Source organism: Lagenorhynchus albirostris, chromosome 3 (genome assembly GCF_949774975.1).
Source record: "Lagenorhynchus albirostris chromosome 3, mLagAlb1.1, whole genome shotgun sequence".
Classification (NCBI taxonomy): domain Eukaryota; kingdom Metazoa; phylum Chordata; class Mammalia; order Artiodactyla; family Delphinidae; genus Lagenorhynchus; species Lagenorhynchus albirostris.
In genome coordinates, this window is record NC_083097.1 from 164,920,141 (window position 1) to 164,947,426 (window position 27,286).

A 27,286-nucleotide genomic window follows, 5' to 3' on the forward strand; every position below is an offset into this window, starting at 1 on the left:
GTTCCAACACAGACTAGAAACCAGTGATTTTAGGTCAAAAATACAGCTTCTCACGGAGGCGCTCTAAGCAACACAGCCTGGCACCTGTTTTTCCAGCCACCACACTCCCTGTCACTCTGTAGGCTCCAGTCACGCTGGACTCCCGGAAGTCCCTCAATCTCCCTACCCTCTTCCCATCTTGAGACCTTTGCTAGAGCTGTTTCCTCTGCCAGGTGTACCCTCCCCTTCCCTGTTCACCTAGTTAACTCCAACTCACCTCTCAGCACAAACATCGCCTCCTCCCAGAAGCCTCCCCTGACGCCCTCAACGAGGTGGGGGTCCTCCAGACTCTTCACTCCTAGTGGCTGGAAGCATTGCTGAGGTTTGCGGAAGCCAAGCCAGTCGGTTGAGCAAACTTGCGCAGGAGGTCCAGGGAGAAACGGGCTTCTCCCCAGATGTGGCCACTAGGGGGCGCCGAGGCGTGCCAGCCTCTAGGCAGGGTGTGGTGTGCTGCCGGGAGCCCAGGGATACCCCTGGTCACAGCCCTCCCTGCCAGGCTCACCCAGGGTCAGCTTCTGCCCCCGCCACCTCCTCGATGTGTATCAGATGACAGCCTCTAGGAACTGCCGTTTCCTGCTGGTCTCCCAAAGATCCGGAGATGGGCCGACCCTTGGATCCCACGTGTGCCAGGTGCCGCCGTTCTACGATGACAAAATGGGGAGATCCGGAAGTAACAGAGCCGGGGGTCATTAATTCCAGGTGTGACATCCGAAGTCTGGGACCTTCCAGGTGCTCTCAGTTCTTGGTACCCGCCACTCCCGCTGCCCTCCCCTTGACACAAACACACCTGGCTCCCGAGGTCCCTTCTGGAGGAAGGACCAGCCGAAGCGGCTCTGGAGGTGGGAGTTTGCTCGGGGATGCCCAGAGGAGACACACATCTGAAGTGGTTTCGAAGCCCAGGAAGGAGCAGTCAGTCGTGCAGCCAGCTGACCTGCAGCGCAGTTTGCTGCAGCCGCGTCCCAGAGGAGTTGGAGAAGCGGCTTTCTGGGTTCTGACAGCGGCTGTCATCCATCCTTAACCTCTCCCGTCAGGCTCAGAGCCCCGAACAACCAGCTCCCTCGGCCCTGCCTGGGCTCTCTCCCCGCCCCCCAGGCCCAGCTTCCCTCCCCTCTAGTCGCGGCCCCTCCCGTCAAAGGAAGTGAGAAGGGGGCTGTCATAAGAGGAACTAGGTCTGGGAGTCCGCTGAAGCAGCAGGAACAGGGCCATGCCCAAGCCGCCCCCTGGAGCCCCCTGAGCCTGCATCCCTGCCACGACCCATTCAGACATCCCCCGGGGACCCAGACACCAGCGCCCACCATGGTAAGTCCTTCAGGGTGGGCCCTCAAGTGCAGGGGTGGCGGCACCAGCCAGGTGGAGGCACCTAGAGGCCACCATCAGAAAGTGGGATGATGAGAATGGGCACAGCAGACCCTTTGGGGGCCCTCTGTGCAGCTCAGGTGCTGCCAGCATCCCTCACAGGGGACCAAACTCCCATCGGCTGGTGGACAGGATGCCAGAATGGGGATGGGGCACCAAAGGACGGAGCAGTAACTGGAGGACAGAAGGTGGTCCTAAGGGATCACACAGTGCCTGCAGGGACAGGGACAGATCCCTTTCCTGGGGCTTAGGGAGCCCAGTTCCCAGCCGAGTTTGGTGCCTTACCTTCCTGTGTGGCCTTGGGCAAGTCACTTCCCCTCTGTGAGTCTCAGTTCCCACATATGTCATATTTGGAAGTTTGTCAAGATGTGGAAGGTGTCTGGGGGAATCTCTCCACTGGAACGTTCAGAGGGTTTGGGATTCAGCCCCTCTGCGTCTACAGCTGGGAGGGGAAGCTGTGTCAGATGGGTCACATGGGCGGTGGGTTGCAGTGATGGTGGCGTGACAGCACGCTGGTGTGGGCGACGGGGTGGTCTGGCTGTAGCAATCACAGAAGCAGGAGTTGGTGAGATGCAGCATGTCCGTCCCACCACCGGTACCCTTCTCCGGGAGGGTGGCAGGGAAAAACACTGCAGCCAGAAGCATTGCCACCTGGGGAGACTGAGGTCTGATGATGACTGTGATGACAGGGTTGGGGAGACTGTCATGGTCCTGGGTCTAGATGTGGTAGCATCATGTCACACACATCAAGAGGGAGCCTGGGCTGGCTATGTCACTCCACGACTCCGTGCCTCTGCAAACCACTTCAGCTTTCATTTTTTGTCATTCTGTTAATGAGGGTGGGTGGCTGGGACAGTCACAGAGCTGGTGGTGACACCTGTAGTGTTTCTGGCAGTTGCGGCAGGCGGCTAACCAAGGTGGAGGCAAGGATTGCCTTAGCCTAAGAGAGAACATCTTATTTCAGAAAGTCAGTGATAAATTGGGCATCACTGTCCAAGGACCCCTTTGATTAATTCACAAGCAAACCACCAGCTAGAGCTCTGGGCTTGGGATGGAAACTCTTCCCAGACAGAGCCAAGCCAGGTAGACTCCTTGATCAAAAGAACACAGGAAATGATTTGTTACTTGAGAGAAAAGCAGCCCCTCTTGAGGAAGCTGTGTGAAATGCTTAGTCAATGATTTGCTTGGCCAACCGTGTCTGGGAAGGGAGAAACTCATGCAAGAGGACCACAGAGAGAAAAACAAAAAAAAGTGGAATCCATCCATGAGGCCAATCCCTCTGTCTAGGGGTGCTGACATCTTCCTGGAGGTGTCATGGGTGCCAGGAAGAGTGTCGAAAGAGTCAGTGAAACAAGGTTCGTAAAGTGCTTTAAAGAGCACATAATACGTGCTCAATGCACGGTAACTGCCGCTGTGGGTGACGCTCATTCATGGTGGGGGTTCACGGTGGTGGTGGATGGATGTGCCTCATCCTTGGTTACCATAGAGGAGTTGGGTTGTTGGTGCCATTGGTTGTGATGGTGGTCATTGCTGTCAGTTGTCCCAAGTTGGTGGTGCCCACGGTTCTCGTGGGTGGGCTGGTGATAGTAATGGTTGCTTTTGGTGCGAGCGAGTGTTGAATGTTGGTGGTTGGTGGTTGGTTCTCTTCAGCTGGAGGGTTGATCTGTGGAACGATGGCAGCTGGCCATCATTTGAAGTCAGGTGGTCACGATGATGTTTGTTTGCCGTTGCTCGTTCATTGCTGATTTGGGGTGATGGTCTTGGGACGAGTGGTGGTGCATCCCTGGTTTTGGAAAGGGGTGTGGTTGACGGCTGCTTTAAGGGGTCATGTGTGGTTGTTGATGGCTAGTATCTTGCGATCGCGGTTGTTATTGTCAATGGTGGTTGGTTATTATGGGTTGTTGGTGCTGGTGATAATAAGTGGTGATGGTGGTGAGTGATGATGGGGAAACAGGTGGTGGAATCCGTCAGTGTTTTTCTGTCTGATGTGAGCTGGTGGTGCTGGCATTGAGGTTATCAGCAGTTTCTGTTGGGCTTTGGTTGGGGGGGCAGGTAAAGGCAGCCATCTGTTGTCCTCGGTTGATAATGGTGGTGACCTGAGGGTAATCATGGTTGTTCTGAAAGTACAGATATAAAGCAGGGAGACCAGTGATGCGGCTGCTTGACCGAGGGGCGGCGGCCATGGGGATGGATGGAAAAGGCTGGGAGGTCAAGAGAGAGTTAGGAAGAAAGACTCTAGAAGGACAAGGGTCCCCACATGTTGGAGAACGGCCTCTGTTTAGGCCAAAAGAAAACTGAGACACCCCTCCCAAGGGAGGGGGAGACCTGAGAGCCTTTAGAGATGAGAATGTTGTTTGCATGGTGTACAGACACAGGGTGTAGCCCCAGAACCCCACTGAGTAGGACCAAGGCTCCAGGGGCACACCGGGGGGCCAGGGCATGGCCAGGACTGGAGAGCAGCTTCACCTCTGCCTCTCTGCTGGCTGGCAGCCACAGTGCACAGGACCCCGGCGAGGAAGGAAGTGGCTGTTTCGTTGTTTTCTCCAGTCTGGGGCTTTGCTCATCACCACCCAGGAGCAGGGAGGCCAGAGCAGTTAGGGCAAGTTGCAAAACCCTCATCCAGCCCTTCCTCCTGACCCTGTGCCCCGTGCCTGTGGGATCAGCCAGCTTCAGGCTGCCGCTGCTGCTGCTGCTGGCGATGGAGGGAAGCTAGTGTTTCTTCTTGACAAGCTTGGCCTTGTTGAATCTGCACAACTGCCCCGTGAGGTCCATGGCCCTCAATATTCCCATTTGCCCGATGAGAAAACAGAGGCAGAGAGGTTAGGCGAGCTGCCGTACAACCCAAAATAGCAGAGGATTTCAACTCAGTGATCCCCAGGGTCACACTTTTAACAGCCACCTTGACCTACAACCTCCTCCTCCTCCTGCCAGGTAAGAGGCCACCTGGGGGTGTGGGCTGACCCCCATACTCTCCAGGCTGCCCACCCCTGCCTCATTCTCTATTCCAAAGAAACTAGGATCCTGGTGTCCCACACACACCCAAGGCCTTCCTGGCCCATGGCTCCTGCTGCCACCACTGACACGGTCTGGGACATTCATGTTGCAAAGCCTGCCTCCTACAGGAAGCCTTCTCTGATTGCCTCAGCTCTCCTTAGCACCGTCTGACTGGGATCACTGTCTCCTCTGGGCAACTTGCTTCTGAACTACTCAAGGGCAGAGACTAGGCCTGGTCCCCACCTACTTCCGTGCACAGTAGGGGCTCAGGAAGTGTGTTCACTAGAGGGCCCCAATGCCCCAGCCCTACAGGAGCCATCACCTTGGCCCTCCCTCCTTTGGCACCAGGGAAGCTCCACCCCTCCACACCCTCTGCCGTGGGTTGAGGGGAGCCTCTCTGAAGAGCTGAAGTTAGAATCTACGTCCCCACTCCCATCCCAGCCACCTCTGACCCCTGACTATCTTTCACAAGAACCCCAGCCAGTTGAGTCATCCTTGACTTGCGGTCAACTATGACCACAACCTCTTTGTGGTACCCTCACCCTCCAAGGAAGGAACAAACAGCTTCAACTTGACGGTTGGAGACTTGGGGGTCACAGAGAGATGGACACCCATGACACAGGGCAGGGGGCAGTCTCATCCCAATGATACTTCATTCATTTATTCATTCAACGCGTCTACATCGACCAGCTCTCTATCCTGTCAAGCCACTGATCACTTCTAGTACATGCTCTTGGGGCCACCGGCTGCCATTTCCTGAGGCACCCCAGTGCATCTTTTCTCAGCACTGGCTCATTTACTTCCCCTAGCAAACCCACAGAGGAGATTTATTATGGAATCCATCTTACAGATGGAGCAACTGAGGCTTGGAGAAATGAAGTGGCCTCCCTGGGGTCAACGGAGCCGACTGTTAAGCCAGGCCTCACACCCAATCCATCCCTTGCCAAAATCGTCGACTCTCCTCCCTCACACTGTACCCTCTTGAGGAAAACCTCTCGCTCTGCCACAAACAACCCCGTGGTTTTTGTGATCCCATAGAGCTAGGATGGATCTGGGGGTCCCGGGTGCCTGGGGCTGGACACAGAGGGAGAGATAACAGGGACCACTAGAGGCAGAGGCCCACTCAGCTGGGTGGGGGAAGGAGGAAGGGACAGGAAGAGGAACCAAGTCCTCGGGGTCAGGAGAGCCAGCCAGACACAGCCAGCCTCGGGGCTTCTGACCTCAGAGAAAGGAAGTGGTCTTGAGTCTCAGGTGAGCCTGAGGGTCCCAAGAGCATGGGGACTGGGGTGACCCCAAAGGGGAAACCGTGGACAGGACCAATCTTGTCTTCTCCTTGTCCTCATATGACCTGAAGCACCAACCCCGGCCACCCCCCAGCCCCGACATAGACCCGGCTTCCCTTCCTGCTGTGTGACCTTGCGGAGGACACCTAACCTCTCTGGGCCATGGTTTTCTCTTCCGCAAAATGGACTTAATCAGAGTACTGACCTCGGCATGTGCCCAGAGGATGCAGTGAGGTAATTCACTGAAAAAAGCTTAAACCAGAGTCTGGTGCAGAATAAATGCCAGTGGGGTGTGAACTATTGTTATGTATAGTTCTCGGTTACCATGGTTACCACCCAAGCCCCACCCCTTGAGGTCTCCAGAGAGAGAATCCACTTCCAGTTCCCCCTACACACCCCTACCCAACCTCCCCACACCAACTCAGGGAAAGAGCAACCCCACCAGGTCCGTGAATGACACCACTTCACCCCTGAATTTCGAATTACATGGGTTCTTCTCACCAACACACTGGAGAGCCTCCCCATCTTGAAAACAGGAAATACACTCCCCTGACCCCTCCTCTCCCCGAAGTCTCTTTCCCTCTTCCCCAAAAGCAGTCCTCTCTCCCTGACCTCTAGATCCGACTTCTGACCCTGAGGTCAACAACACTCTCCATGGGGTCCCTCTGAGTCTCCAGTGAGCGTGGAAGTTCTTCAGCAGCTGGGGGTCCGGTCAACAGTTCCCTGCTTCTCCCAACCAGCCCCTGTCACCTCCAGGCCTCCCCAGGTCCTGGCTTCCTCCAACCTCAGCATCTGCCCTGGGCACACTTGCCAACACCTCCATCCTCCTGCTCTCACAACCTTGTCTTCCCACCACCCCACCCTTCCCACTGCATCCTGGGGTTCTCAGAGCATCACATCCAGCACCCCCTTCTTATAACAAGCATCCTGGCAGGTGCCCTTGAAATGCTGAAATGGAATAGTGAAACACACAGACTTCCATCTTCCGAAAACACTTAATGTGGCCCCCTGCAAGGCGAGGAGAAAGTTATTCAGAATAAAATTGCATGGAAAGATGAAAGTGCTCAGCCCAAGAACGTCCACTGGAGTGGCCAGGTGCTCACACCTGGACACAAGTGCGTCTCAGCGAGTGAGACAGCCCCCCCGCCACAAGCAGGACACGTTAACCTCACTAGCAGCATGAGCTTCCGAACGCTGGACATTTCTTAGTGAAATCTGAACAAAACTAAATCCTCCCTTGCTACGCAATAGCCACTTTCCTGTAAAATGCAGTGGGTATCAACCATGCACAAAATACATAGGTCTTCTGTTTATACATAAAATAGGTTTTGGTTCTCGGTTCCAATGATTATAAACAGGTTTGTCACTTACATGAACTTCTGCTGGGTTGGGGTGGGGAGCTGAGGGCAGGACGATTATGTATTTGTAAAATAATGTAATTAGGTACATGTGCAAATTTAAGGGGACCTATGGCCCCCTTAAATGCCAGCCATGTCCCCATCCCTGGAACAACCAAATATGCTCCCACGATTCTTTTTCCTTTGGCCGCGCCTTGCAGCATGAGGGATCTTAGTTCCCCAACCAGGGATTGAACCCGTGCCCTATGCAGTGGGAGCGTGGAGTCGTAACCGCTGGACCACCAGGGAATTCCCCCACAATTCTTAAAGTACCCCCAGGAGCAGTACAGCCCAGCTACTGTGCATGACGTCCAGAACATGGATGGGGCTATGGTGAGGGATGCCTGGGGGCTGGGGGGTTCCAAGGGAGCACCTGACCTGTCCTGGAGTCAGGGAGGTCTTCTCGGAGGAGGCGTCACCTGAGCCAAGCCTTAAGGCATGGGTTGGCATTAGCCAGGCAGGAAGGGTGTTCTGGGCAGAGGGCTCAGCCTGTGCAAAGGCTTAGAGGCAACACGGTGAGGAACTGAAAGAGTTCCTCCCAAAGTCCTAAGTTACCGGCACAAAGTAGGTGCTCAGGAATTCTTTGTAGAGTGGATGCATGGAGGTGGCAATGATGGGAAGCCATAGACAGAGAAATGAGATGGTATTTGTCATATGAAAACCTCACTCTCAATATTCAGCCTGGAAGCAGTCTCAGGGGTTTGAGTCCTGCCCACCCCCCTCCTCTGAATTCTCTTCCTGCTTTGGTCACACCTCTGCACATTTGCCCAGGCAGTTCACTCTGCCTGGTGAACCCTTTCTCCCTGCTCTTGATCAAAACCTTTCTCGGGGCTTCCCTGGTGGCGCAGTGGTTGAGAGTCCACCTGCCGATGCAGGGGACACGGGTTCGTGCCCCGGTCCCGGAAGATCCCACATGCCGCAGAGCGGCTGGGCCCATGAGCCACGGCCGCTGAGCCTGCGCATCCGGAGCCTGTGCTCCGCAACGGGAGAGGCCACAACAGTGAGAGGCCCGTGTACCGCAAAAAACAAAAAACCTTTCTCGGCTTTCACATCCCACCCCAAACACCCCTTGGGTCACAGCCACTCATGAGCGTGGATGCAAGAACCTGGCCTTTGCTGTCAGATGGACCCAGATTCGAATCCCACATCCTTGGAAACAGTTTCGCTGCATCCTTGGTCAAGGGTCAAATACTTCTCAAGTCCCAGTCTCCCTCCTAGCCTACACCACACTGAACTGCTGTGAGGATTGCCAGTAATACTGGTGACACCTGCCTCCAGCAACAGGCAGGTTGTAGATGCTTGGTGAATGTTAATTCTGTCAAGTGTCCCTCTGCCCGGGGATCATCCTCCTACCCCACTTTTTTCGCCAAAACCGTTAATCCCTCACATTAACCCTGGGAAGTGAGGCTGCTTCTCGCATTTTCCAGATGAGGCCACTGAAGCTCTGAGCACTGTCAGGTCACACAGCCAGGATTAGAACCCAGATCTACTCCACACCAAAGACTGGGCTCACTTAGTGTCTGTGGGTATTCTTCCACGAATGCCCCCAGGGTTGTCAGCATGTCCAGAATTTGAGCAAGCACCTCCCCTGCTCAGGAGGCTCCCCAGTGCCCCCAGGTGAGACTGGCTTCTCATCCACCTCTGCCCTACAGTTGCCCATGCTGACCCTCCTGCTCGATCCCTGCCTGAATTCCTTCCCAGATGGGCCCAGCGCACCATCTCCATTCCCCAGAATCTGCCTGGCAAACCCTGGTCATCTTTGAAGACTTGACTTTCGTTCCCAGCATCTTTGCTCTTGGGGGTTTTTTCCTCTGAAGCTGGGTTTCTTTCTTTGCCCTTGTCCCTTGTTTGTTCGATAGGTCCTCCCTGCTGGGACTAGCAAGGACTCAATCCCAATCCCTGCCCTCCAGGAGCTCCAGGTCTGGGGCGGGTAAGGGGCTTCCCAGAGGAGGGACATCTTGTCTGAGCATGAGTTCACCAGACAGGAGAGCTCCAAGCCACCATCACTCTGTGTGCTGGACTCCTCCATGACAGGGGTATATTGAATGGAGGCAGAGGGGACCTGAGAGAGCCAGTGTGCTTGAGTGTTTTAGGCACTGGATGAGTTCATTTGGGCTGAAAGGAGAGAGCATTCCTGGCAGGCTTCCTGGAGGAAGGGTTTTGAGGAGCGCCTGTGTCTGAGTCTCCTCGTTGGGGCCTAAGGAAGGTGTCATCTGATGAAAAGTTGAGGGAGGAAATGAGAAGGCAAAGTGGGAGCCTGGGAAGGTGCAGGAGCTGACTCTCTGAGGATGGACAAGCCCACGGCAGGGGTGGTGGGAAGGCTGTGCGAGCTGAGGACCAGAGTCCCAGCCAGGCACAGCAGCAGAGATCACAGACATATGGTGGCTGAGAGAATCTCAGAGGGATGGGCTAGGATGACCCCGAGGGAGGAGGATGGGAATGGGAGGAAGGAATCCATCTCCAGGTGGAAGGGGTGGCAGCAGGTCAAATGCCATGGAGAAGTCAGGGACTCAGCCTGGGCCAAGGCAGGGAGAGCGGGGCTGGGGACGTGAGAAGCAGGGTGGGGACTCCGCCATCAAGCCTTCTCTGATACCCTCCTCTCCTCCCACAGCCACCAGAGTCCCAAGCACACTCTGCCCTGCTGGGCCAGGCATCACTGTCTCCTCTATGGCAACGGGATACTAAGTGGAGGCATGGCGGGACCAAAAGAGAGGGTTGAGGGGTGTATCCGAGCTGTCATTCTGTCTGGCCTCCTCCTTTGGGACTAGACCTTGCCTGCCTCTCCTGGTGTCCCGGAGATGCAGAAGAAGGAAGGGAGGTGGTGGGGAAGGGGACAGCATCAGAAGCTGATGATGGAGGTGAGCCAGCAGGGGGTGCTGAGGCACCATCCCCCGCCACGCCCCCTGCAGGGGCTCACCGCCATCCCGCGGCCCCCACCCCCAGGGCAGCAAGGAGCGTTTCCACTGGCAGAGCCACAACGTGAAGCAGAGTGGTGTGGACGACATGGTGTTGCTGCCCCAGATCACCGAGGACGCCATCGTGGGCAACCTCCGCAAGCGCTTCATGGACGACTACATCTTTGTACCCTGGGCCGCGGGCGGGGTGGGCAGACGAAAGACAGAGGGACAGGAGGATAACTGACCAATGGATGGAGAGATGGTGTGCGGATGAGAGCAGAGAAGGATGGCAGAGGGACTGAAGCATGGAAGGGACACACATAACTGAGCACAGGAATGGGGTGGGGGGATGGGCAGTAAGAGCGCTGGGTGTTAGGACAGGGGACAGCAGAGTGACAGCAGGGCCCCGGTTGGGGGTGGCCCTGGCCCTCACCGCTCCCTCTGCCCCAGGGGTAGCTCAGCCACAGCATATTCTATTCTCCCCATTCTGGATCCAGATCAGTTTTTTCCTAAGAGACCCAGGGTGCATCTGAGGGACAAAGCCTGCCGGGACACTGCATGGCCCTTAACCCTCCCCCAACCAGACCTACATCGGCTCCGTGCTCATCTCCGTAAACCCCTTCAAGCAGATGCCCTACTTCACTGACCGTGAGATCGACCTCTACCAGGGCGCGGTGAGGCCGGGGCCGGGTGGGAGGCACAGCCCCAGGACCCCCGGGGCCCTAGCCCTAGGCTGAGCCCAGACCTCCCCCGCCAGGCCCAGTACGAGAATCCCCCACACATCTATGCCCTCACAGACAACATGTACCGGAACATGCTCATTGACTGTGAGAACCAGTGTGTCATCATCAGGTACGGAGTGGGGGTCCCAGACCCTCGTGCCCAGGTCCCGCTAAAACAGCATCATCACCCCAGGGAGGGGTACTAGGAACTCCTGATCCAAACAGAGCCTTGTTGCCCCTCTCCGCCTCTGGCCCTGCTTTACTTTTCTTGTCACCATCTGACCCATGAGATATTTTATGTATTCATTCTGTTATCGCCCATCTGTCCCATCTAAATGTCAGGAAGACAGACACTTGGATCTGCCTTGTTCACTATTGTATCCCCAGTGCCTGGACTATTGCCTGGTACACAGTAGGTGTCATTCATTCAGTGAATGAATGAATGATTGATCAGACAGTTGAAAGAGCAATTCCCCCACCCCTGGTCACTCATGACTCCTTCCCTCGCCCATCCCCAGTGGAGAGAGCGGAGCTGGGAAGACGGTGGCAGCTAAATACATCATGGGCTACATCTCCAAGGTGTCGGGCGGAGGCCAGAAGGTCCAGGTAAGGCGAAACAGAAAGAAGGGCTGAGTCTTCCCCACTCTGCACGGTATTTCATCCCCCCCACCCTGAGCTCCCACACACCCCCCCCCCCGCCCCGTCAGTCTGACCTCTTCCCACCCCACCTGCTTCTTTCCCCAGCATGTGAAGGACATCATCCTGCAATCAAACCCACTGCTGGAAGCCTTTGGCAATGCCAAGACTGTGCGCAACAATAATTCCAGTCGCTTTGTGAGTCTCTGCAGCCTGCTTGGAGCAGATGCTCCCTCCACACTGACTCACTGACCTCCCCCCCCCCCCCTCTCTCTCTCTCTCTCTCTCCCACCTGTATTCTCAAGAATACAGGAAATACTGCTCCTTACTGGGAGACTCATTTCCTGTTCATGGTTCATCTGAAAAAGAGTCCCCCCATCAGCATATCTGTGGAGGCCATGACATGTCTGTGTAGTGTTCAAGAACACTCCTCCCCCGGCTGCAACCAGGCTACGTCTGTTCCTATTCACATTTCAGGTCCCATGTATTCCCTCATTCATTCTTTCTTTCATCATATGGTTCTTGGAGTCCTTCTTTGTGTCAGGTCCATGCTGAGCCTAATGGAGGACAGAGTAGGTAAACGGATTTGGATTTGTCATCCATTTCTGTCACGGCTTAGAAGTATGGCTTGGACAAAGAAAAACAATGTAACCTTGTGGGGCTCCTCTGCTGGGATGGGGATGATGTTAATATCCATCTCATAGACCTCAATAATTTCAGTAAATGCCTGAACGTGGAACTGGATTAATGAATTATGACACTAATGATGTTTTTTAATTTCCCTAAATATTATTAGTTATAGTTATTAGCTCTATTTTTATTTTCTAATATAATTATATTTGAAGTATCTTCCCCAACATTTTATTGTAAAATTTTTCATATACATGGAAAAGTTGAATGAATACTACACTGAACGCCTGTATGCCATCTCCTAGATTCTAACACTAATAGTTTACTATACTTGCTTAATCGTATCTCCATTCATCCTTTTTTTTTTTTTGCGGTACGCGGGCCTCTCACCGCTATGGCCTCTCTCATTGTGGAGCACAGGCTCCAGACGCACAGGCCCAGCGGCCATCATCCATTTTTTTTTTGATGCACTGCAAACTAAGCTGTAGACATCATACCTTTCCCCCCAAACACTTCAGCATGTAGATCATTAATTATAGTCCAATATAATTTTGCAGTTCTCTTTTATTTCTTTTAAAGTAACAGCAAAATATATAAATCTGAAGGGGACCATTCACTGAGTTTGGACAAATGCATACACCTGTGCAACCCACACCCCTACTGATATACAGAACATCACCATCTCTCCAGAAAATTCCCTCTTGTCTCTTTCTAGTTGATCTCTACTCCTACTTTACCCCAGAAGCAACCACTCTGATATTTTCTTTTTTCACCGTGGATTAGTTTCAGCAGTTCTAGAACTCCGTATAAATGGAATCACACAGTCTGTGTTTTCAAACTACTAATGCACACCAAAACATGAATGAATCTCAAAAATATGTCATTTTATTTTATTTTATATAGTTTTATTATACAATAGAATAAGTATTTGTCATACATTATAGGTGTTTAATTGTGTAGTATGATGATGTCATTTGTATTGTAATTGGATGTAGGTGGCAGAAAGGAGAAATAAGGGGCTTGTCTGCCTTCCAACCTCCAGCCAGAGGTTGGAAGTCTGCCTTCCAACCTCCAGCCAGAACCCAGATGGTGTCAGAGACCAAAGATGGTGTGGGTCCCTTGCTCTGGGCTCAGGGACAACATATGGGATACACCCAGGATCACTGGAACCAGTAGCATTCCACAGAGACATGGAGGCCTCTGTGTTATGGTGAAGGGACTGGGGAGCTGTCAATAAACTGTGACACTTCTCTGTGCCAGGCACAGGGCTAAATGCCCCAAGTGAGGGCTTGAATCATCAGAGAGGGAGGAAAAGGCATTCCTGGCCCAGGACACAGCTTAAGCAAAGGCTGGAGGGAAGAGCTGGTGAAAAGAACAATAAGTGGGAGGTGAGGAGAAGAAAGCAACTTGAGGTCACGTGGCGAAGAGCTACAAAGAGGCCAGGCTCACAAGACCGATCCCCAATCCTTCCTCACCTGCAGCCCTGGGACCCTGGGAGGGCTGACGTGACTCTCTCGGGTTCAGGGCAAGTACTTTGAGATCCAGTTCAGCCGCGGTGGGGAGCCAGACGGGGGCAAGATCTCCAACTTCTTGCTGGAGAAATCCCGAGTGGTCATGCAGAATGAAAACGAGAGGAACTTCCACATCTACTACCAGGTGCACGGAAGGGGGCCGTGGGGCTGGGGCAGAGGGAGCCCCACCTGGAGCCCGGGGGGAGACGGTGGGAGGGTCAGCATTTGGAAGCCCATGACAGCGAGCCTCGGGGATTACGAGGGCTGTGCCTGTCCATCACCACATGCGTGAGGATCGTTTGTCCTCCAGCTGCTGGAAGGGGCTTCTCAGGAGCAGCGGCAGAACCTGGGACTCATGACCCCCGACTACTATTACTACCTCAACCAAGCAGACACCTACAAGGTCGACGGCACCGATGACCGGAGCGACTTCAGTGAGACTCTGGTGAGCGCCAGCTGCCCCTACAGCCCCGGGAAACTTCCCGTGTTACAAATTGGGAAACCAAGGCCCAGAGAGGGGAAGGAACTTGCCCAAGGTTACAGAGCCAATGAGTGAAAGAGCCAGGACAGAGGCCCCGGTGTCCTGACTCCCCAAGTCTGTGCCATGGCCCCCAAAACCTAAGCCAGGGGGCAGGCTGGAGGTCGGGACTTGTGGCACAGGCTCTGCCCCTGTTGTGCCCCCAGAGCGCCATGCAGGTCATCGGGATCCCAGCCAATGTCCAGCAGCTGGTCCTGCAGCTTGTGGCGGGGATCTTGCACTTGGGAAACATCAGCTTCTGCGAAGATGGGAATTATGCCCGGGTGGAGAGCGCAGACCGTGAGTGTGGGTGCTGTGGAGGGCGGGGTGGAGGCGTGTATGCCTGTGTGACCTGCTTCCTCCCTGGGTGGCCCCCTGGGGGTAAGGTTCCATGAGGACAAGATCGGTGTCACTGGGCATAATGGGGAGAGATGGGGGGCGCTCACACGAAACCCAAGAGCCCAACCGGCTGCTCCCTTCCCCCCACCCGCCCCATCACCTGGCAGTCTTGGCCTTCCCCGCCTACCTCCTGGGCATTGACAGCGGGCGGCTGCAGGAGAAGCTGACCAGCCGCAAGATGGACAGCCGCTGGGGCGGGCGCAGCGAGTCCATTGACGTGACCTTGAACGTGGAGCAGGCGGCCTACACTCGGGACGCTCTGGCCAAGGGGCTCTACTCCCGTCTCTTCGACTTCCTCGTAGAGGCAAGTGGGGCTGGGGGTGGGAGAGGAGCTCGGGGACGGCACCAGGCCCTGGGCTTGGACCAGCCCAGCGGCAGGGGGGGGGGGGGCGCAGGGGGGCGGGGGCGGCGTCTGGACTGTCATGACCGGTTGGTGGGCATGACCTCACCAATGCCCAGCCGTAGGAGGCATCAAACAGGGCAGGAGGTGATCTGATGGGAGATTTAGGGGCTTCCTGGCTGTGGCATGGAGCCCAGGAAGGAGGGGTCTATTGGAAACGTCCAGGCCTGGACTGAGATGGGGGCTGTCGGGATGGACAGGGGTGGGTGCATTTGAGAGCCACGAGGTGGCGGGGGGCGCTGTCAGGAGGACAAAGTGATGGACTAGACGGGGGTGAATGAGAATGGGACGCGTCAAGGTCAAGAATAGTGACTGCAGTAGCCAACATTCCATAGCACCTAATGCGTGTCCACTGTGGTTCTGTTTTCCAAGCATCAGTTTATTTAACTCTTAGAGAATAGACCTCTAAGAGAGTTGCTACTGTTACCCATTTTAAAGATGAGAAAGTAGAGGTGTAGAGTGGTTAAGGGGCAGAGCCAGCTCCCAAGGCAGGAACCCGGATGTTCTCACACCTGGATTTCTCATAGGAATGACCGATGGGGGTATGGGTATGCACAGAGGTGGGGAAGGCAGGAGAGAAACTGGTGGGAGGGTACCCAGCCTGTGAACATGGCTAAGAGCATTTCAAGAGAGTGGCAGGCCACTCACCTAGTGTCCCCACCACATCACAGGCCATTAACCGTGCCATGCAGAAGCCCCAGGAGGAGTACAGTATCGGTGTGCTTGACATCTACGGCTTTGAGATCTTCCAGGTACGTATGACACTGCCACCAGCCCACGGCCACTCTAGGGTGGCCCAGTGGCCCCGGAGCCTCCAGTATCAGTCCACTTAGGGAAGCATTCTTTCCCTCTCTTGGCAGAAAAACGGCTTTGAGCAGTTCTGCATCAACTTCGTCAACGAGAAGCTACAGCAGATCTTTATCGAACTCACCCTGAAGGCTGAACAGGTGGGCAAGGGCATCCAAGTGGCCAGGAGCAGGGGACACTGGGGGTGGGGGCAGGACCATGAAGGTTGCCAAGCAACCGGGGACACCCCAGCCCCACACTGGCACCTGTCTCTGCTGACCTGTCCAAGCTCCTTCCTTCAGGAGAGGTTTTCTGCCTCTGAAGGTTTGACAAGGGCTAGGGAATAGCTTCTTTGTTCACACCTTCACACCTCAATTATTTATTGAGCACCTGCTGCGTACCAGGCACTGTCTGCAGTGCTAGGGAGACCTCCATGAACAGGACAGACAAAAATCCCTGCTGTTTTCATTCAACCCGTCCCATAGAAGCAGAGCCTGAGACTAGGTTTCAGGGCAAATACCAGGACGTGACTGAGGAAGTGAGAAAGGGATTTTTTTTTTTTAAACCACCATTCTTTTTTTTTGGCCACTCCATGTGGGATTTTAGTTTCCCGACCAGGGATGAAACCCATGCCCCCTGAAGTGGAAGCGCAGAGTCTTAACCACTGGACCGCCAAAGAAGTCCCCAGAAAGGGATTTATTTTTAAAGAGCTAAATAGCATGTATTCATGAGAAGGTCACACTTCAGGCAACTGGGGCTCAATTCTTGGACCCCTGGGGAACCTTCTGACCTGCCCCACACGGGGGAATGGGCTTTGTTATCAGAGACAGTCCTAAGTGATGAGATGGGAAGAGGAGTTATATGGGGGGTGGGGGGGAACATCTGTCACACCTCCTTCACCCATCCTCATGAAGCTCAAATTCTAGAAATTCTAGAAATTCTTTGCCCAGACACCTGGTCCCATCCCTGCCCCCTTTGCCGCCACCAGGAGGAGTACGTACAGGAGGGCATCCGCTGGACCCCCATCCAGTACTTCAACAACAAAATCGTCTGTGACCTCATCGAAAACAAGCTGGTGAGGGCCAGGGCAGATGTGGGGGTTCTCACTGGGCCCCGGAGCTGGACTTGGGAGAGCTGGGAGAGCCGGGGCGGTTCCAGCCCCCGTAGGCCCTTCTCACCCATGCTCCCCCTTGGGCAGATGGAGCCCCACTGACGATACCTGTCGGCCACCTTGCCCATTCACTCTGCTTACCTGCTCACCTTTCACTTATTCACTCAACAAACATCCCCCCAGGCAGGCTGCTGGGGATAGAGGGGTCAAAGCTGACGGGTCCCCCCACCATCTCAGTCTGGGGAAGGGATACAGGCATGGATCCCTTATGGGGTCCCCCACCCTATCCTGCACCAGCGAGCTGGGCCCCCCACCAGCACCTTTTTGCTCTTGTATTCGGAAGCCTCTCCTCTCCCTCCCCAATGAGCGAGATGGGGGCAGGGCCGGGCCAGGCTGATCCCTGCCCCGCCCACCCCGCCCACCCGACCCGACGCCCGCTCCCGCAGAACCCACCGGGCATCATGAGCGTCCTGGACGACGTGTGCGCCACCATGCACGCCACGGGCGGCGGCGCCGACCAGACGCTGCTGCAGAAGCTGCAGGCGGCCGTGGGCACCCACGAGCACTTCAACAGCTGGAGTGCCGGCTTCGTCATCCACCACTACGCGGGCAAGGTGCGCCCCACCTCCGCCCCATGGGCCCCAGGGGGATTCGGTCCAGACCCCCAGCCAGGGCTGAAGAGCTCCACCGACCCCCTTCTCCAGCCCTCCCCCGACTGGCCAAAAACACAGACACCCCTCCCACTGACCCCCAAGAACTGGCCTGTCACCCCAACCCATGGCCCTTCAGCCAGGGCTGTGGAGTCCACTGGCCCCTGATCAAGCCCACAGCTCTCGCAGCTAACAGGACAGCGCCCCCCACTTACAGAACACAAACTCCCCCCCCCATCGACACCAAATTAAGCAGCAGACCCCCAAGCCCCAATCTGAGCTGTAAGCCCAATTATCCCCCTGAACCAGGACACAGCCCCCCTCCTTCTGATCTCAACTTGGAGTCCCCAGGGCCATGTTGCCAGCCACCACCTGCACGATAGGCTGGAGCCCCCTACCTACAGACCCCTAGCCAAGGCTCTAGAAATCCAGGGGCCTCCGACCCCGGCCATGGTCCCCCTCCCCAGCTTACAAGACTGAAGACTCTCCCATTGACCTTGACATGGGCAGCGAAGAACCTCAGGGGTCCCCTGGCCATACTGCAGCCCACCAATCCCTAAACTGGGCTGGAGCTCCCGTTTTCCCTCAGCAGGAAGTAGCCCAGACAGGAACTATGCAGGGCCCCCCACCCTTGGGGATGGCAGACCCAGCCCACAAGCCTGGCCAAAGCCCCCACCACCACCAGCCCCCAGCCAGTGCTGTAACCCTCCTGACACAGTCCCCCGGCCCCCTGCCCCCCAACCAACCCCAATACAGATGCTCAATCTGACCTTTTGACACCAAATTCAGTCGTGGAACCCCGGGGCCCACCCCTGCCAAGATTGCAGCCCCTCACCCCCCAGTCTGAGCTCTAACTGTCACCTCCCCATCCCTCGGATCCAGCCTGCAGCCCCCGCCTCCTAATCTGGACTGTAACCCCTATCTTCCCTCACCTCTGACCTAGACTGTAGCCCTAACCCTCCAACCCCACCTTGAACATCAGACCTCCAGGGCCCCCAGGTCCATGCTGCCCCCGACCCCCTATTTTGAACTGTAGACACCACCCAGTCCTCTCACCCCAGAGCAGGCCCCCACAGGACGCCCCCCCGACCCTCTGCCTAAGTCCCTCACTCCCGCCACGCCGCCTTCCTCCAGGTATCCTATGATGTCAACGGCTTCTGCGAGAGGAACCGTGATGTCCTCTTCTCCGACCTCATAGAGCTGATGCAGACCAGTGAGCAGTGAGTGGTCCCAGGCGGGAGCCTCTGGGCAACTCCTTGTGGGGACGGGGGAGGCCCAGAGACCACCCCATCTTCCCCAGAGCTCCCATCATGCCATAAACTTTGGGGGGGTGGCTGTGTTTCTAATGACTGGTTCTGATTAAACAGTAGCCCGAGGTCCACAGGGGGAGCCCTAGCAGCAGTTCCTTATGGCCCTTCCAACGCTGCCCTCTGCAAACCCAAGCATCTGTGCTGGTGTGGACAGCTTCCCTTTTTACGCAGTGAAAACACATCTCGCTATGCATTTTTCTGTATTAATATGTATGGATCCATCTCCCTGATCACAGCAGCATACCGGGTTCCATCTTCTTATACCTCAAAATTTTATTCAAGCGCTGCTGTGTACCAGGCATCATTTGAACTTTTGGGGGTAGAGGACTGAACAGGTCAGAGAACACAGCTGCTCTCATCAAGCTGACAGCCAAGTGGTGAGACAGACATTGAACTAGAGGGAAAAAAAGGCAAATAGAGGGCTTCCCTGGTGGCACAGTGGTTGAGAGTCCGCCTCGATGCAGGGGACGTGGGTTCGTGCCCCGGTCCGGGAAGATCCCACATGCTGCAGAGCGGCTGGGCCCGTGAGCCATGGCCACTGAGCCTCCGCGTCCGGAGCCTGTGCTCCACAATGGGAGAGGCCACAACAGTGAGAGGCCCACATACCAAAAAAAAAAAGAAAAGGCAAATAGAATATAGCATGAGTGAAAGTTCTAAGACAGTGGTTCGTATAGTGCTGAAAGTGTGGTTACTAGACCAATAACGTCAGCATCCTCTGAGCTGATTACAAACATAGAGCCTTAGGCTCCACCTCAGAGGGACTGAATCAGAATCTGCATTTTAGCAAGACCTCAGGAGTCATGGGTACATTAGAGTTTGGGAACCACTGATGTAGAACGATGCTGTCCAATATTATTCCACATCCAATAGAACTGAAGCCACACACGTAGTTATTTTTAACTGGCCTGATTCAGGTATAAGTTACATACCATTAAATGCATCCATTTTAAGAAATGGTTTTTAGTGAATGTTCAGAGTTGTACAACCCTCACCACAATCCAGTTTGGAACACGTGCATCACCCCAAAAGATCCTTCATGCCACATTGCAGTCAATCCCCATTCCTACCACCCATGTAGTTTTAAACTTTCTGGTAAGCACACTTAAAAAGTAAAAAGGTGTCGCACAACAATGTAAACGTACCTAATACCAGTGAATAGTACATTTTTAAATGATTGAAATGGTAAATTGTATGTTGTTTTGTGTATTTTACAAAAAAAAGAAAGAAAAAAGAAAGCTATGTGTACCTAACAAAACACATCTGCTGGTCAGATTTCGTCTAGGGTTTGTTCTTTTTAAAAAACAGAATTGTAGTAAGAGATTTACCATAGAACTAATTGTCTGTGGAATATTAAACGGTGAAAGAATTTTTTAAGAAAGTAAAACAGGTGAAATTTTTTTAATGTTTTCTTTAGCTCAGTATACCCGAAGTAGCATTTTAATATGCAATCGGTACTAAAAAATTATTGATGAAATACTTACATTCTCTTTTTCCATCCTGCATACTCTTTGAAATCCAGTGTGTGTTTCCGCACTCACAGCATATCTCAGTTTGGACAGGCCACGTTATAAGGGCTTCAGGAACCACGTGTGACCCATGGCTGCCGTATTGTAAAGCACAGAGTTAGAGCTGTGGTTCACAAAGTGGGGTCCCTGGACCAGCACCCTCAGCATCACCAGAAATTATTGTTAGAAATTATTGGCCCCCAGCCCAGACCTGTGAATGAGAACCCCCGGGGGCGAGGCCCAGCTATCTGTGTTCCAACAAGCTTCCCTGGTGATTCTGGTGCCCACTGAGGTGTGAGAACCACTGGGACGAGTGTGGAGAAAAACTAAGTTGGTAAGGGGTAGACTGTGAGAAGGGCATCATTCTTTCATTTTTTTTTTGCTTTCTTTTAATTGTGATAAAATACACAAAATATAAAATGTACCTTTCTACCCGTTTTAAAGTATACAGCTCAGTGGCATTAAGTATTAAGTACATTCACAATGTTGTATGACAGTCACCACGATTAGGTTCAGAAACATTTCATCACCCTAAACACATACTCTGCATCTATTAAGCAGTCCACTTCTTCTGGGTTATGGTGGTTAGGGAAGATCTCACTGAGAAGGAGGAAGAAGCTGTGAATGTAACAATGTTACCAAACTGAACTTGGGCCCCTCGCTCAATGCGCAGCAAAGCCAACCCCCTGACACTAAGTGGTGGTGAAGGAAAGTACAGCGTTTATTGCAGGGCCAAGCAAGGAGAATAGGCAGCTCATACTCAAAAGACCCAAACTCCCTGATAGCTTTCAGGGAAGGGTCTTTAAAGACAGTGTGAGGGAGAGGGTCACAGGGTGTGTGATCAGGTCCGTGCACAATTTTCTGATTGGCTGATGGTGAGGTAACAGAGTGATGTTTCTGGAATCTCCGTCATCAACCTTCTGGTTCCAGCCAATCTGGGGTCTATGCACTGGTGGTCAGCATATAGTTACCTTCTTCTACCTGATGGGGGTTTTAATATCTGCAAAACAACTCAAGGATATGGCTCAGGATATTATCTATGGCCCTTGAGGAGGAACTAAAAGTCCTTAACTTTGTTTTATGGCTGAACTATTATTATTTTGTCTTGCTTGGCTGCTTTCCTTTGTTTCTGCATGTTCTCACTTTCCTGATTAAATTTGCTCAGAGAAGGCCTGGGAGGCTAAAGCTTTTCTAAAAACAAGAGGCAGGAGACATGGCGGGGGATTCTGTCTCCGGGAAGGCCCCACAGGGTCCTGCTCGGTTTCACCAGAGTGAATTTAACAGATCCCCTGTTGATGGACACTTAGGTTGTGCCCATCTATGGTTATCACAAACAGAGCTACAGCGACAAGATCCTTGTCCATATTTCTTTGCACACACGTGCAAGCCTGTGCCTGTAAGACGGTTCCTCCCAGGGGACCTGCCCCTGTTGCCCGAGATGCTGCATCACTTAGCTTAACTTTGTTCTATTTTACTTGCTACCCAAGTCATACATGGTCATGGAGGAAAAAGTAACAGTACAAATAAATCAAGGAACCAGAAGGACAAAACCAACTTTCTGATTCTCACCATCACACCCCCTAGCATTAAGGAAGAACCGTACTGTACAGCATGTCCTCTGGGTCCCAGGCACCTAGACAGCCCACCTCTGGGAGGGCATCCAAGTTCTAGCTGCACCTCCGACCTCCCCTCTATCCCTGCCCAGGGCCTTCCTCCGGATGCTCTTTCCCGAGAAGCTGGATGTAGAAAAGAAGGGCCGCCCCAGTACAGCCGGCTCCAAGATCAAGGTGGGCATGGGGAGGGATGGGTCCATTTCCCTCATTCCAATGTCAATCCCTCCCCCATCCCAGGGCCTCTGCCCCTCCCTCTGGCACCCTGTTCACCAGGGCCTTCTTCCAGCTCTGGGGTTAAGGAGCTTGGACCAGCTTCCTTAATGTCCTCCTAACTCCCTAAATCCAGAAGTGAACCATCATCCTAATGTTTTCTGTTTTTTTGGTATTTTGGTCATGTCACTTTTTTCTTCATTGTGGTAAAATATACATAAAATTTACCATTTTAACCATTTTTAAGTATACATCTCAGCAGCATTAAGTATGTTTGCATTCGTGCCACCACCCTCACCATCCATCTCCAGAACTTTCTCATCTTCCCAAACTGAAACTCCGTCCCCATGAAACATTCACTCCTCATCCCCTCCCCCAGCCCCTGGCCCCCACCATCTAGTTCCTGTCTCTATGGATTTGACCCTTCTAGGGACCTGCTATAAATGGAATCAGACAGCATTTATCCTTTTGTGACTGGTTTATTTCACTGAGCATATCTTCAAGGTTCAAGTATGTGTCAGAATTTCCTTCCTTTTTAAGGCTGAATAATACTCCATTTACGGATATACCGTTTTTTCTTACCCATTCCTCCACTGATGGACACTTGGGCTGTTTTCACCTTTTGGCTATTGTGAATAATGCTGCTATGAACATGGGTGTCCCATCCTAATAATATTTCAATAACCATATATGGGGCACTTATCAGTGCTGGCAGCAAACACAAGACATTTTACAGAGGTGGGACTTAGTCCCATCTGGCAGATGGCAGGCCAAGGCTCAGAGAGGCGCAGTCACTGGCCCAGAGCTGTGATCACACACCGGGGTCTCTCCTGCCGCTCCCCCGATCCTCCCACCTGGAATAATTTCCCTTCTCGTCTCCCCTGAGGGACTAAAATGCACAACCCTAGCCTCTCAGACACACACACATGATCCTCTGCTTCCAAAGTACTGTGCCCCAAAGGACAAGCAGAAATTTCTGGGCAACATGTTCCCGCGTGCTCAGTTACTCCATCAACAAACGTTAAACAAGAGAAGCCACCGCAAGGAGAAGCCCGCGCACCACAAACGAACAGTAGCCCCCGCTCACCACAACTAGAGCAAGCTCGCATGCAGCAGCGAAGACCCAACGCAGCCAAAAATAAATTAATTAATTTTAAAAAAAGTTCACTGAGCACTTATTATGTGCCAGGCTAAGTGGTGAATATGGCAGACATGTGAGCTCCTGGCTTTCGGTTTGAGGGCCAGGTAGACGCACGATATCAACCCCATGTGATATGTGCTAACAGAGTCACATATGGAATGGACCAGGGACACCTGAGCCCGTGGTCCGTCAGGTGCCACACACCCAGCCAGTGTGTCCTGTCTCTTGTATTCAGGGTGGGAAGAGAGAGGGGCCAGAGGGTCCCATCTGTGCTCCCCACCCCCACCTTCTCCCCGCTCCCTTAGAAACAAGCCAACGACCTGGTATCCACGCTGAAGAGGTGCACCCCCCACTACATCCGCTGCATCAAGCCCAACGAGACCAAGAGGCCCCGTGATTGGGAGGAGAACAGGTGACACCCCCGCCCCGCCTGGGCCAGTCCACACCAGCTGACTCTCCCTCCACAACCCCCCCAGGGTCATGGGACCCATCAAAGGGCTCACCCAAGCCGACCCCTAGGACCAGTGCAAAACCCCTCAGGGCCCCAGGGTTATACCTAACACTGATCAAGACCCCAAGGGAGGACCCCAGACTGTCTGTAGGATGCCCCAGGGACTAACACAGTCCTCCTCATTCCCCAAACCCCACGTGCCACCCCCTGAAACTGAAACTGACCCCCGAATACAGATCCCCCAGAACCGAGGTCCCCCCAATGCACAAAACTAACTCTCAAGCAGGCCCCTGTGTCCAGCAGTGAACCTCCCTCCCTAGACCTCAGAACTCACCCCCTAAACTGCCTCCAGCATGAATCCAGACAGCCCCCCCAACTCCCAGGGGACTCAGGCTGCCCTCCCTCCAGGGTCAAGCACCAGGTGGAGTATCTGGGCCTAAAGGAGAACATCAGGGTGCGCCGGGCAGGCTTCGCCTACCGCCGCCAGTTTGCCAAGTTCCTGCAGAGGTGAGGCGCCCTCCACCACACACACCCTGGCCCCAACACCCAGCCGCCCTGCTAGCTGCTCAAACCCTCCCCTGCTCTCCCCCTCCAGGTATGCTATTCTGACCCCCGAGACGTGGCCGCACTGGCGTGGGGACGAGCGTCAGGGGGTCCAGCACTTGCTGCGGGCGGTCAACATGGAGCCAGACCAGTACCAGATGGGGAGCACCAAGGTCTTTGTCAAGAACCCTGAGTCCGTAAGTGTGTGTGAGAGACAGACAGACAGACACCAGCATCACCTGCACGGTCCTGCTCTTCAGGCCACTGTGCGACTGTGGGCATGCTTCCTCTCCCCTCCAAGCCTCAGTTTCTCCATTTGGAAAGTGGGGAGAGTCATAGCCACACCGCAGGATCAGGGCGAGGATTAGACAAAACAGAAAGTCCGAGGCATGGTGCCTGGCATGTAGTAGGTGCTCAAAAAAAACTAAATTAGCTGAACGGTCCATGGTGGCGAGGAAGCAGGTGAAGAAACGCATGGCCGCCTGTGCTGACATCCCCTTGGAGGAGATAAGAACTCACAGCTTATCCAGAATATGTCTTTTTCTATATATTTTTTTTTGGCCGTTCCATACAGCTTGTAGGATCTTAGTTCCCCCCCAGGGATTGAACCCGTGCCCCCTGCAGTGGAAGCATGGAGTCCTAACTACTGGACCGTCAGGGAATTCCCAGCTCTTAGCCTTTTATGAAAAGGCTAGAAGCACCACTGACATTATGCCACCTCTGCTTCCAGGGGCAAAAGGAAACAAACAAAGCAGCAATGACAAAGAAGTTCTGGGGATCTAATGTACAGTGCAGTGATTACGGTTGACAGTACTGTATTATATACCTGAAATTTGCTAAGAGAGTAGATCTTCAATGTTCTCACCGCAAGAAAGACATGGTAATTATGTGACAGGACAGAAGGTTTAGCTAACCTAAGTGGTAATCATTTTGCAACATATATGTGCATCAAATTAACTCACGTACACTTTAAACTTACGCGGTGTTATATGTCAGTTATATCTCAATAAAGCTGGCGGGGGAAGTTTTTTAAAAAGCAACAATGACAAGAATAATGAAAAAACAAGGCTAGGAATCCCCTAAGGGCCCATCTGGCCCCCTGCTTCAGTGCACGGATTGGAAAGCACACAGGGAAATGGTCATCTCAATGAGCTGTACTGGTTCACCAGACTCCCAAGGGAATCTTAGGTTCCCCAACCCAGGACAAGCTGTAGCACCAGGGAAAGGTATGCTGGGGACGTGGGCCAGGCCCAGCTGGGTGCCCATCACCTGCATAATCATGGCATCTGCTCTATAGCATCTCAGGGACTTTATGAAGACAACCAGGAGATTGTCTGCATGATTCCCTTGATGTTACTGTAACTTACAAGTAACTATTCTCTCATCAAAGCAAAAACATAACACAGTGGGGTGGAGCCTCTAGAGATTTCATAGCTACAAAAATAATCTATCTTGGGAGGTCCAGATTCTTCATCCCCCAAGTGTGTCTGCATCTACCTCCTAGAGCTTTTCCCTACAGAGGCGCTTTGCTCCAAGAAATAAAAACAGTCTAGAATCAAAAGCATACAATGTAGATATTGTTAGCAGTAGAAACTCAGCACAAACCAAAATTGTCCAAGGCTAAAACTACACCTGGAAGAATTTAAGTGGTAATAGATAAGAAAGAAAGGAAAGAGGGAGCAGAAGGGGAAAAAAAAAAAAGGAAAATGGGAGGGAAAGAGAGAGAAAGAGAATCCATCTCGCTGGTTACTGGCGGATTGCAGTATCTGACTCTGAAAGGAAAAGATAAAAATTGACACTGAAAAAAAACAGACAAAATAAAGCTAGCGCTGCCTAAGACGATAGAAGGTAAAATCAAATGTTGACCAAAATTGCAGTCTGCACATTTTGAGGTGGAGAAGGTGAACCAGCTGGAAATAATGACATTCACAAAGGGAAAAGCTTGCTGGGAAAGTTTTATAAGGAAAAAGACTGAAATTTTGCACAGGAAAAAAACCCTGATCCTGATGAGAATAATTTTAGTAAAACGGAAACAATGTAACTGCGCTAGATCAAAAACTGATCAAAGAATTGAATTACTTAATGGAGCTGGAGCCTTTCTCAACTAAAAAGGCACTTATGTTAGATTTGGGTTTTGTTTCTTCTAAACATGGACTCAAAATGCCTTGAATGTTTTACACACCTATCGGCCTTCACGGCCCATCATCCCAGGTGTATTCGTTTCCCAGGGCTACTATAACAAAGTATCTGGATGGCTTCACCCAACAGAAATTTAATTTCTCACATTTCTGGAGGCTAGAAATCCAAAACCAAGAGCAGGGCCACGCTCCCTCTGAAGTTTCCAGGAAAGGATCCTTCTTCGCCTTTCCCTAACTTCTGGCGATTGCCAGCAATCCTTGGCATTCCTTGGTGTGTAGGCGTATCACCTCTACATCCTTATAGTCTCTGCCTCTGGCATCACATGGCCTTCTCCTCTGTGTGTCTGGGTCCACATTTCCCTCTTCTTATAAGGACACCAGTCAGACTGGATTTAGGGCTCACCCTACTCCAGTATAACCTCATGTTATCTTGATTACATCTGCAAAGACCCTCTTTCCAGATGAGGTCACAATCATAAGTTCCCACCGAGTGGATAGGAGTTTTGGGAGAACGCTATTCAACCCAGTACACCAGGGCCAAGCTCAGATTTGGGGCACGCCCACCCCTGCCTGTCCCAGCGTAAAGGAGATGCCGTTAAAACTCTGGAGACAGGAAGATACATTTCCCAAACCGAAAACACATCCTCTTCACTGGGCAGAAATCACAAGGTTGGAGGACACTTGTCGTGGTTGACTGGCCCACCCCCAGTTCTGCATGGCTGGTCTCCCTTTACTTGTAACTGTCCTTCCCTCGGCAAACCACAGAATGCATTTACGTGCCCTCCAGACACCCTATACAAGGCATTACTTGAACGTGCTTTGCACACATACCCATGGACCCACAGAGTATTGGTCTGAGAATCAAAAGAAGATGTAAATGCTAGTCAACTCCCGGCAACCTGTGAACCTGAGATTTTTTTTTTTCCTGGTGAGAACTCTCCACTTTTTATGAACAGTTATTAAACACCCACAGCTTTAAAAGTCCTTCAAGGTATATATTTTTAAAGTGAGAATTCTTTTAGTCCTGGCAGGGAAGCCTGGGGTTTC

General features: G+C 52.9%; 1 protein-coding gene across 1 annotated transcript in view; it reads left to right on the forward strand.

Annotated features, from left to right (window-relative positions):
* Positions 1 to 1,206: 1,206 nt before the first annotated feature.
* Positions 1,207 to 27,286, forward strand: part of MYO1F (myosin IF) — a gene marked incomplete at its 5' end in the record, with an annotated part of 32,061 nt that continues 5,981 nt past the window's right edge. Inside the window, 19 exons of the mRNA XM_060146692.1 lie at positions 1,207 to 1,338; positions 10,013 to 10,150; positions 10,551 to 10,640; positions 10,724 to 10,818; positions 11,207 to 11,294; positions 11,433 to 11,522; positions 13,479 to 13,610; positions 13,776 to 13,910; positions 14,150 to 14,282; positions 14,489 to 14,685; positions 15,453 to 15,533; positions 15,642 to 15,728; positions 16,556 to 16,642; positions 17,125 to 17,292; positions 18,463 to 18,548; positions 21,849 to 21,930; positions 23,413 to 23,519; positions 23,967 to 24,065; positions 24,154 to 24,298. Coding sequence (XP_060002675.1) covers positions 1,207 to 1,338; positions 10,013 to 10,150; positions 10,551 to 10,640; positions 10,724 to 10,818; positions 11,207 to 11,294; positions 11,433 to 11,522; positions 13,479 to 13,610; positions 13,776 to 13,910; positions 14,150 to 14,282; positions 14,489 to 14,685; positions 15,453 to 15,533; positions 15,642 to 15,728; positions 16,556 to 16,642; positions 17,125 to 17,292; positions 18,463 to 18,548; positions 21,849 to 21,930; positions 23,413 to 23,519; positions 23,967 to 24,065; positions 24,154 to 24,298 — 2,172 coding nt within the window. The remainder of the gene's footprint in view (positions 1,339 to 10,012; positions 10,151 to 10,550; positions 10,641 to 10,723; positions 10,819 to 11,206; positions 11,295 to 11,432; positions 11,523 to 13,478; positions 13,611 to 13,775; positions 13,911 to 14,149; positions 14,283 to 14,488; positions 14,686 to 15,452; positions 15,534 to 15,641; positions 15,729 to 16,555; positions 16,643 to 17,124; positions 17,293 to 18,462; positions 18,549 to 21,848; positions 21,931 to 23,412; positions 23,520 to 23,966; positions 24,066 to 24,153; positions 24,299 to 27,286) is intronic.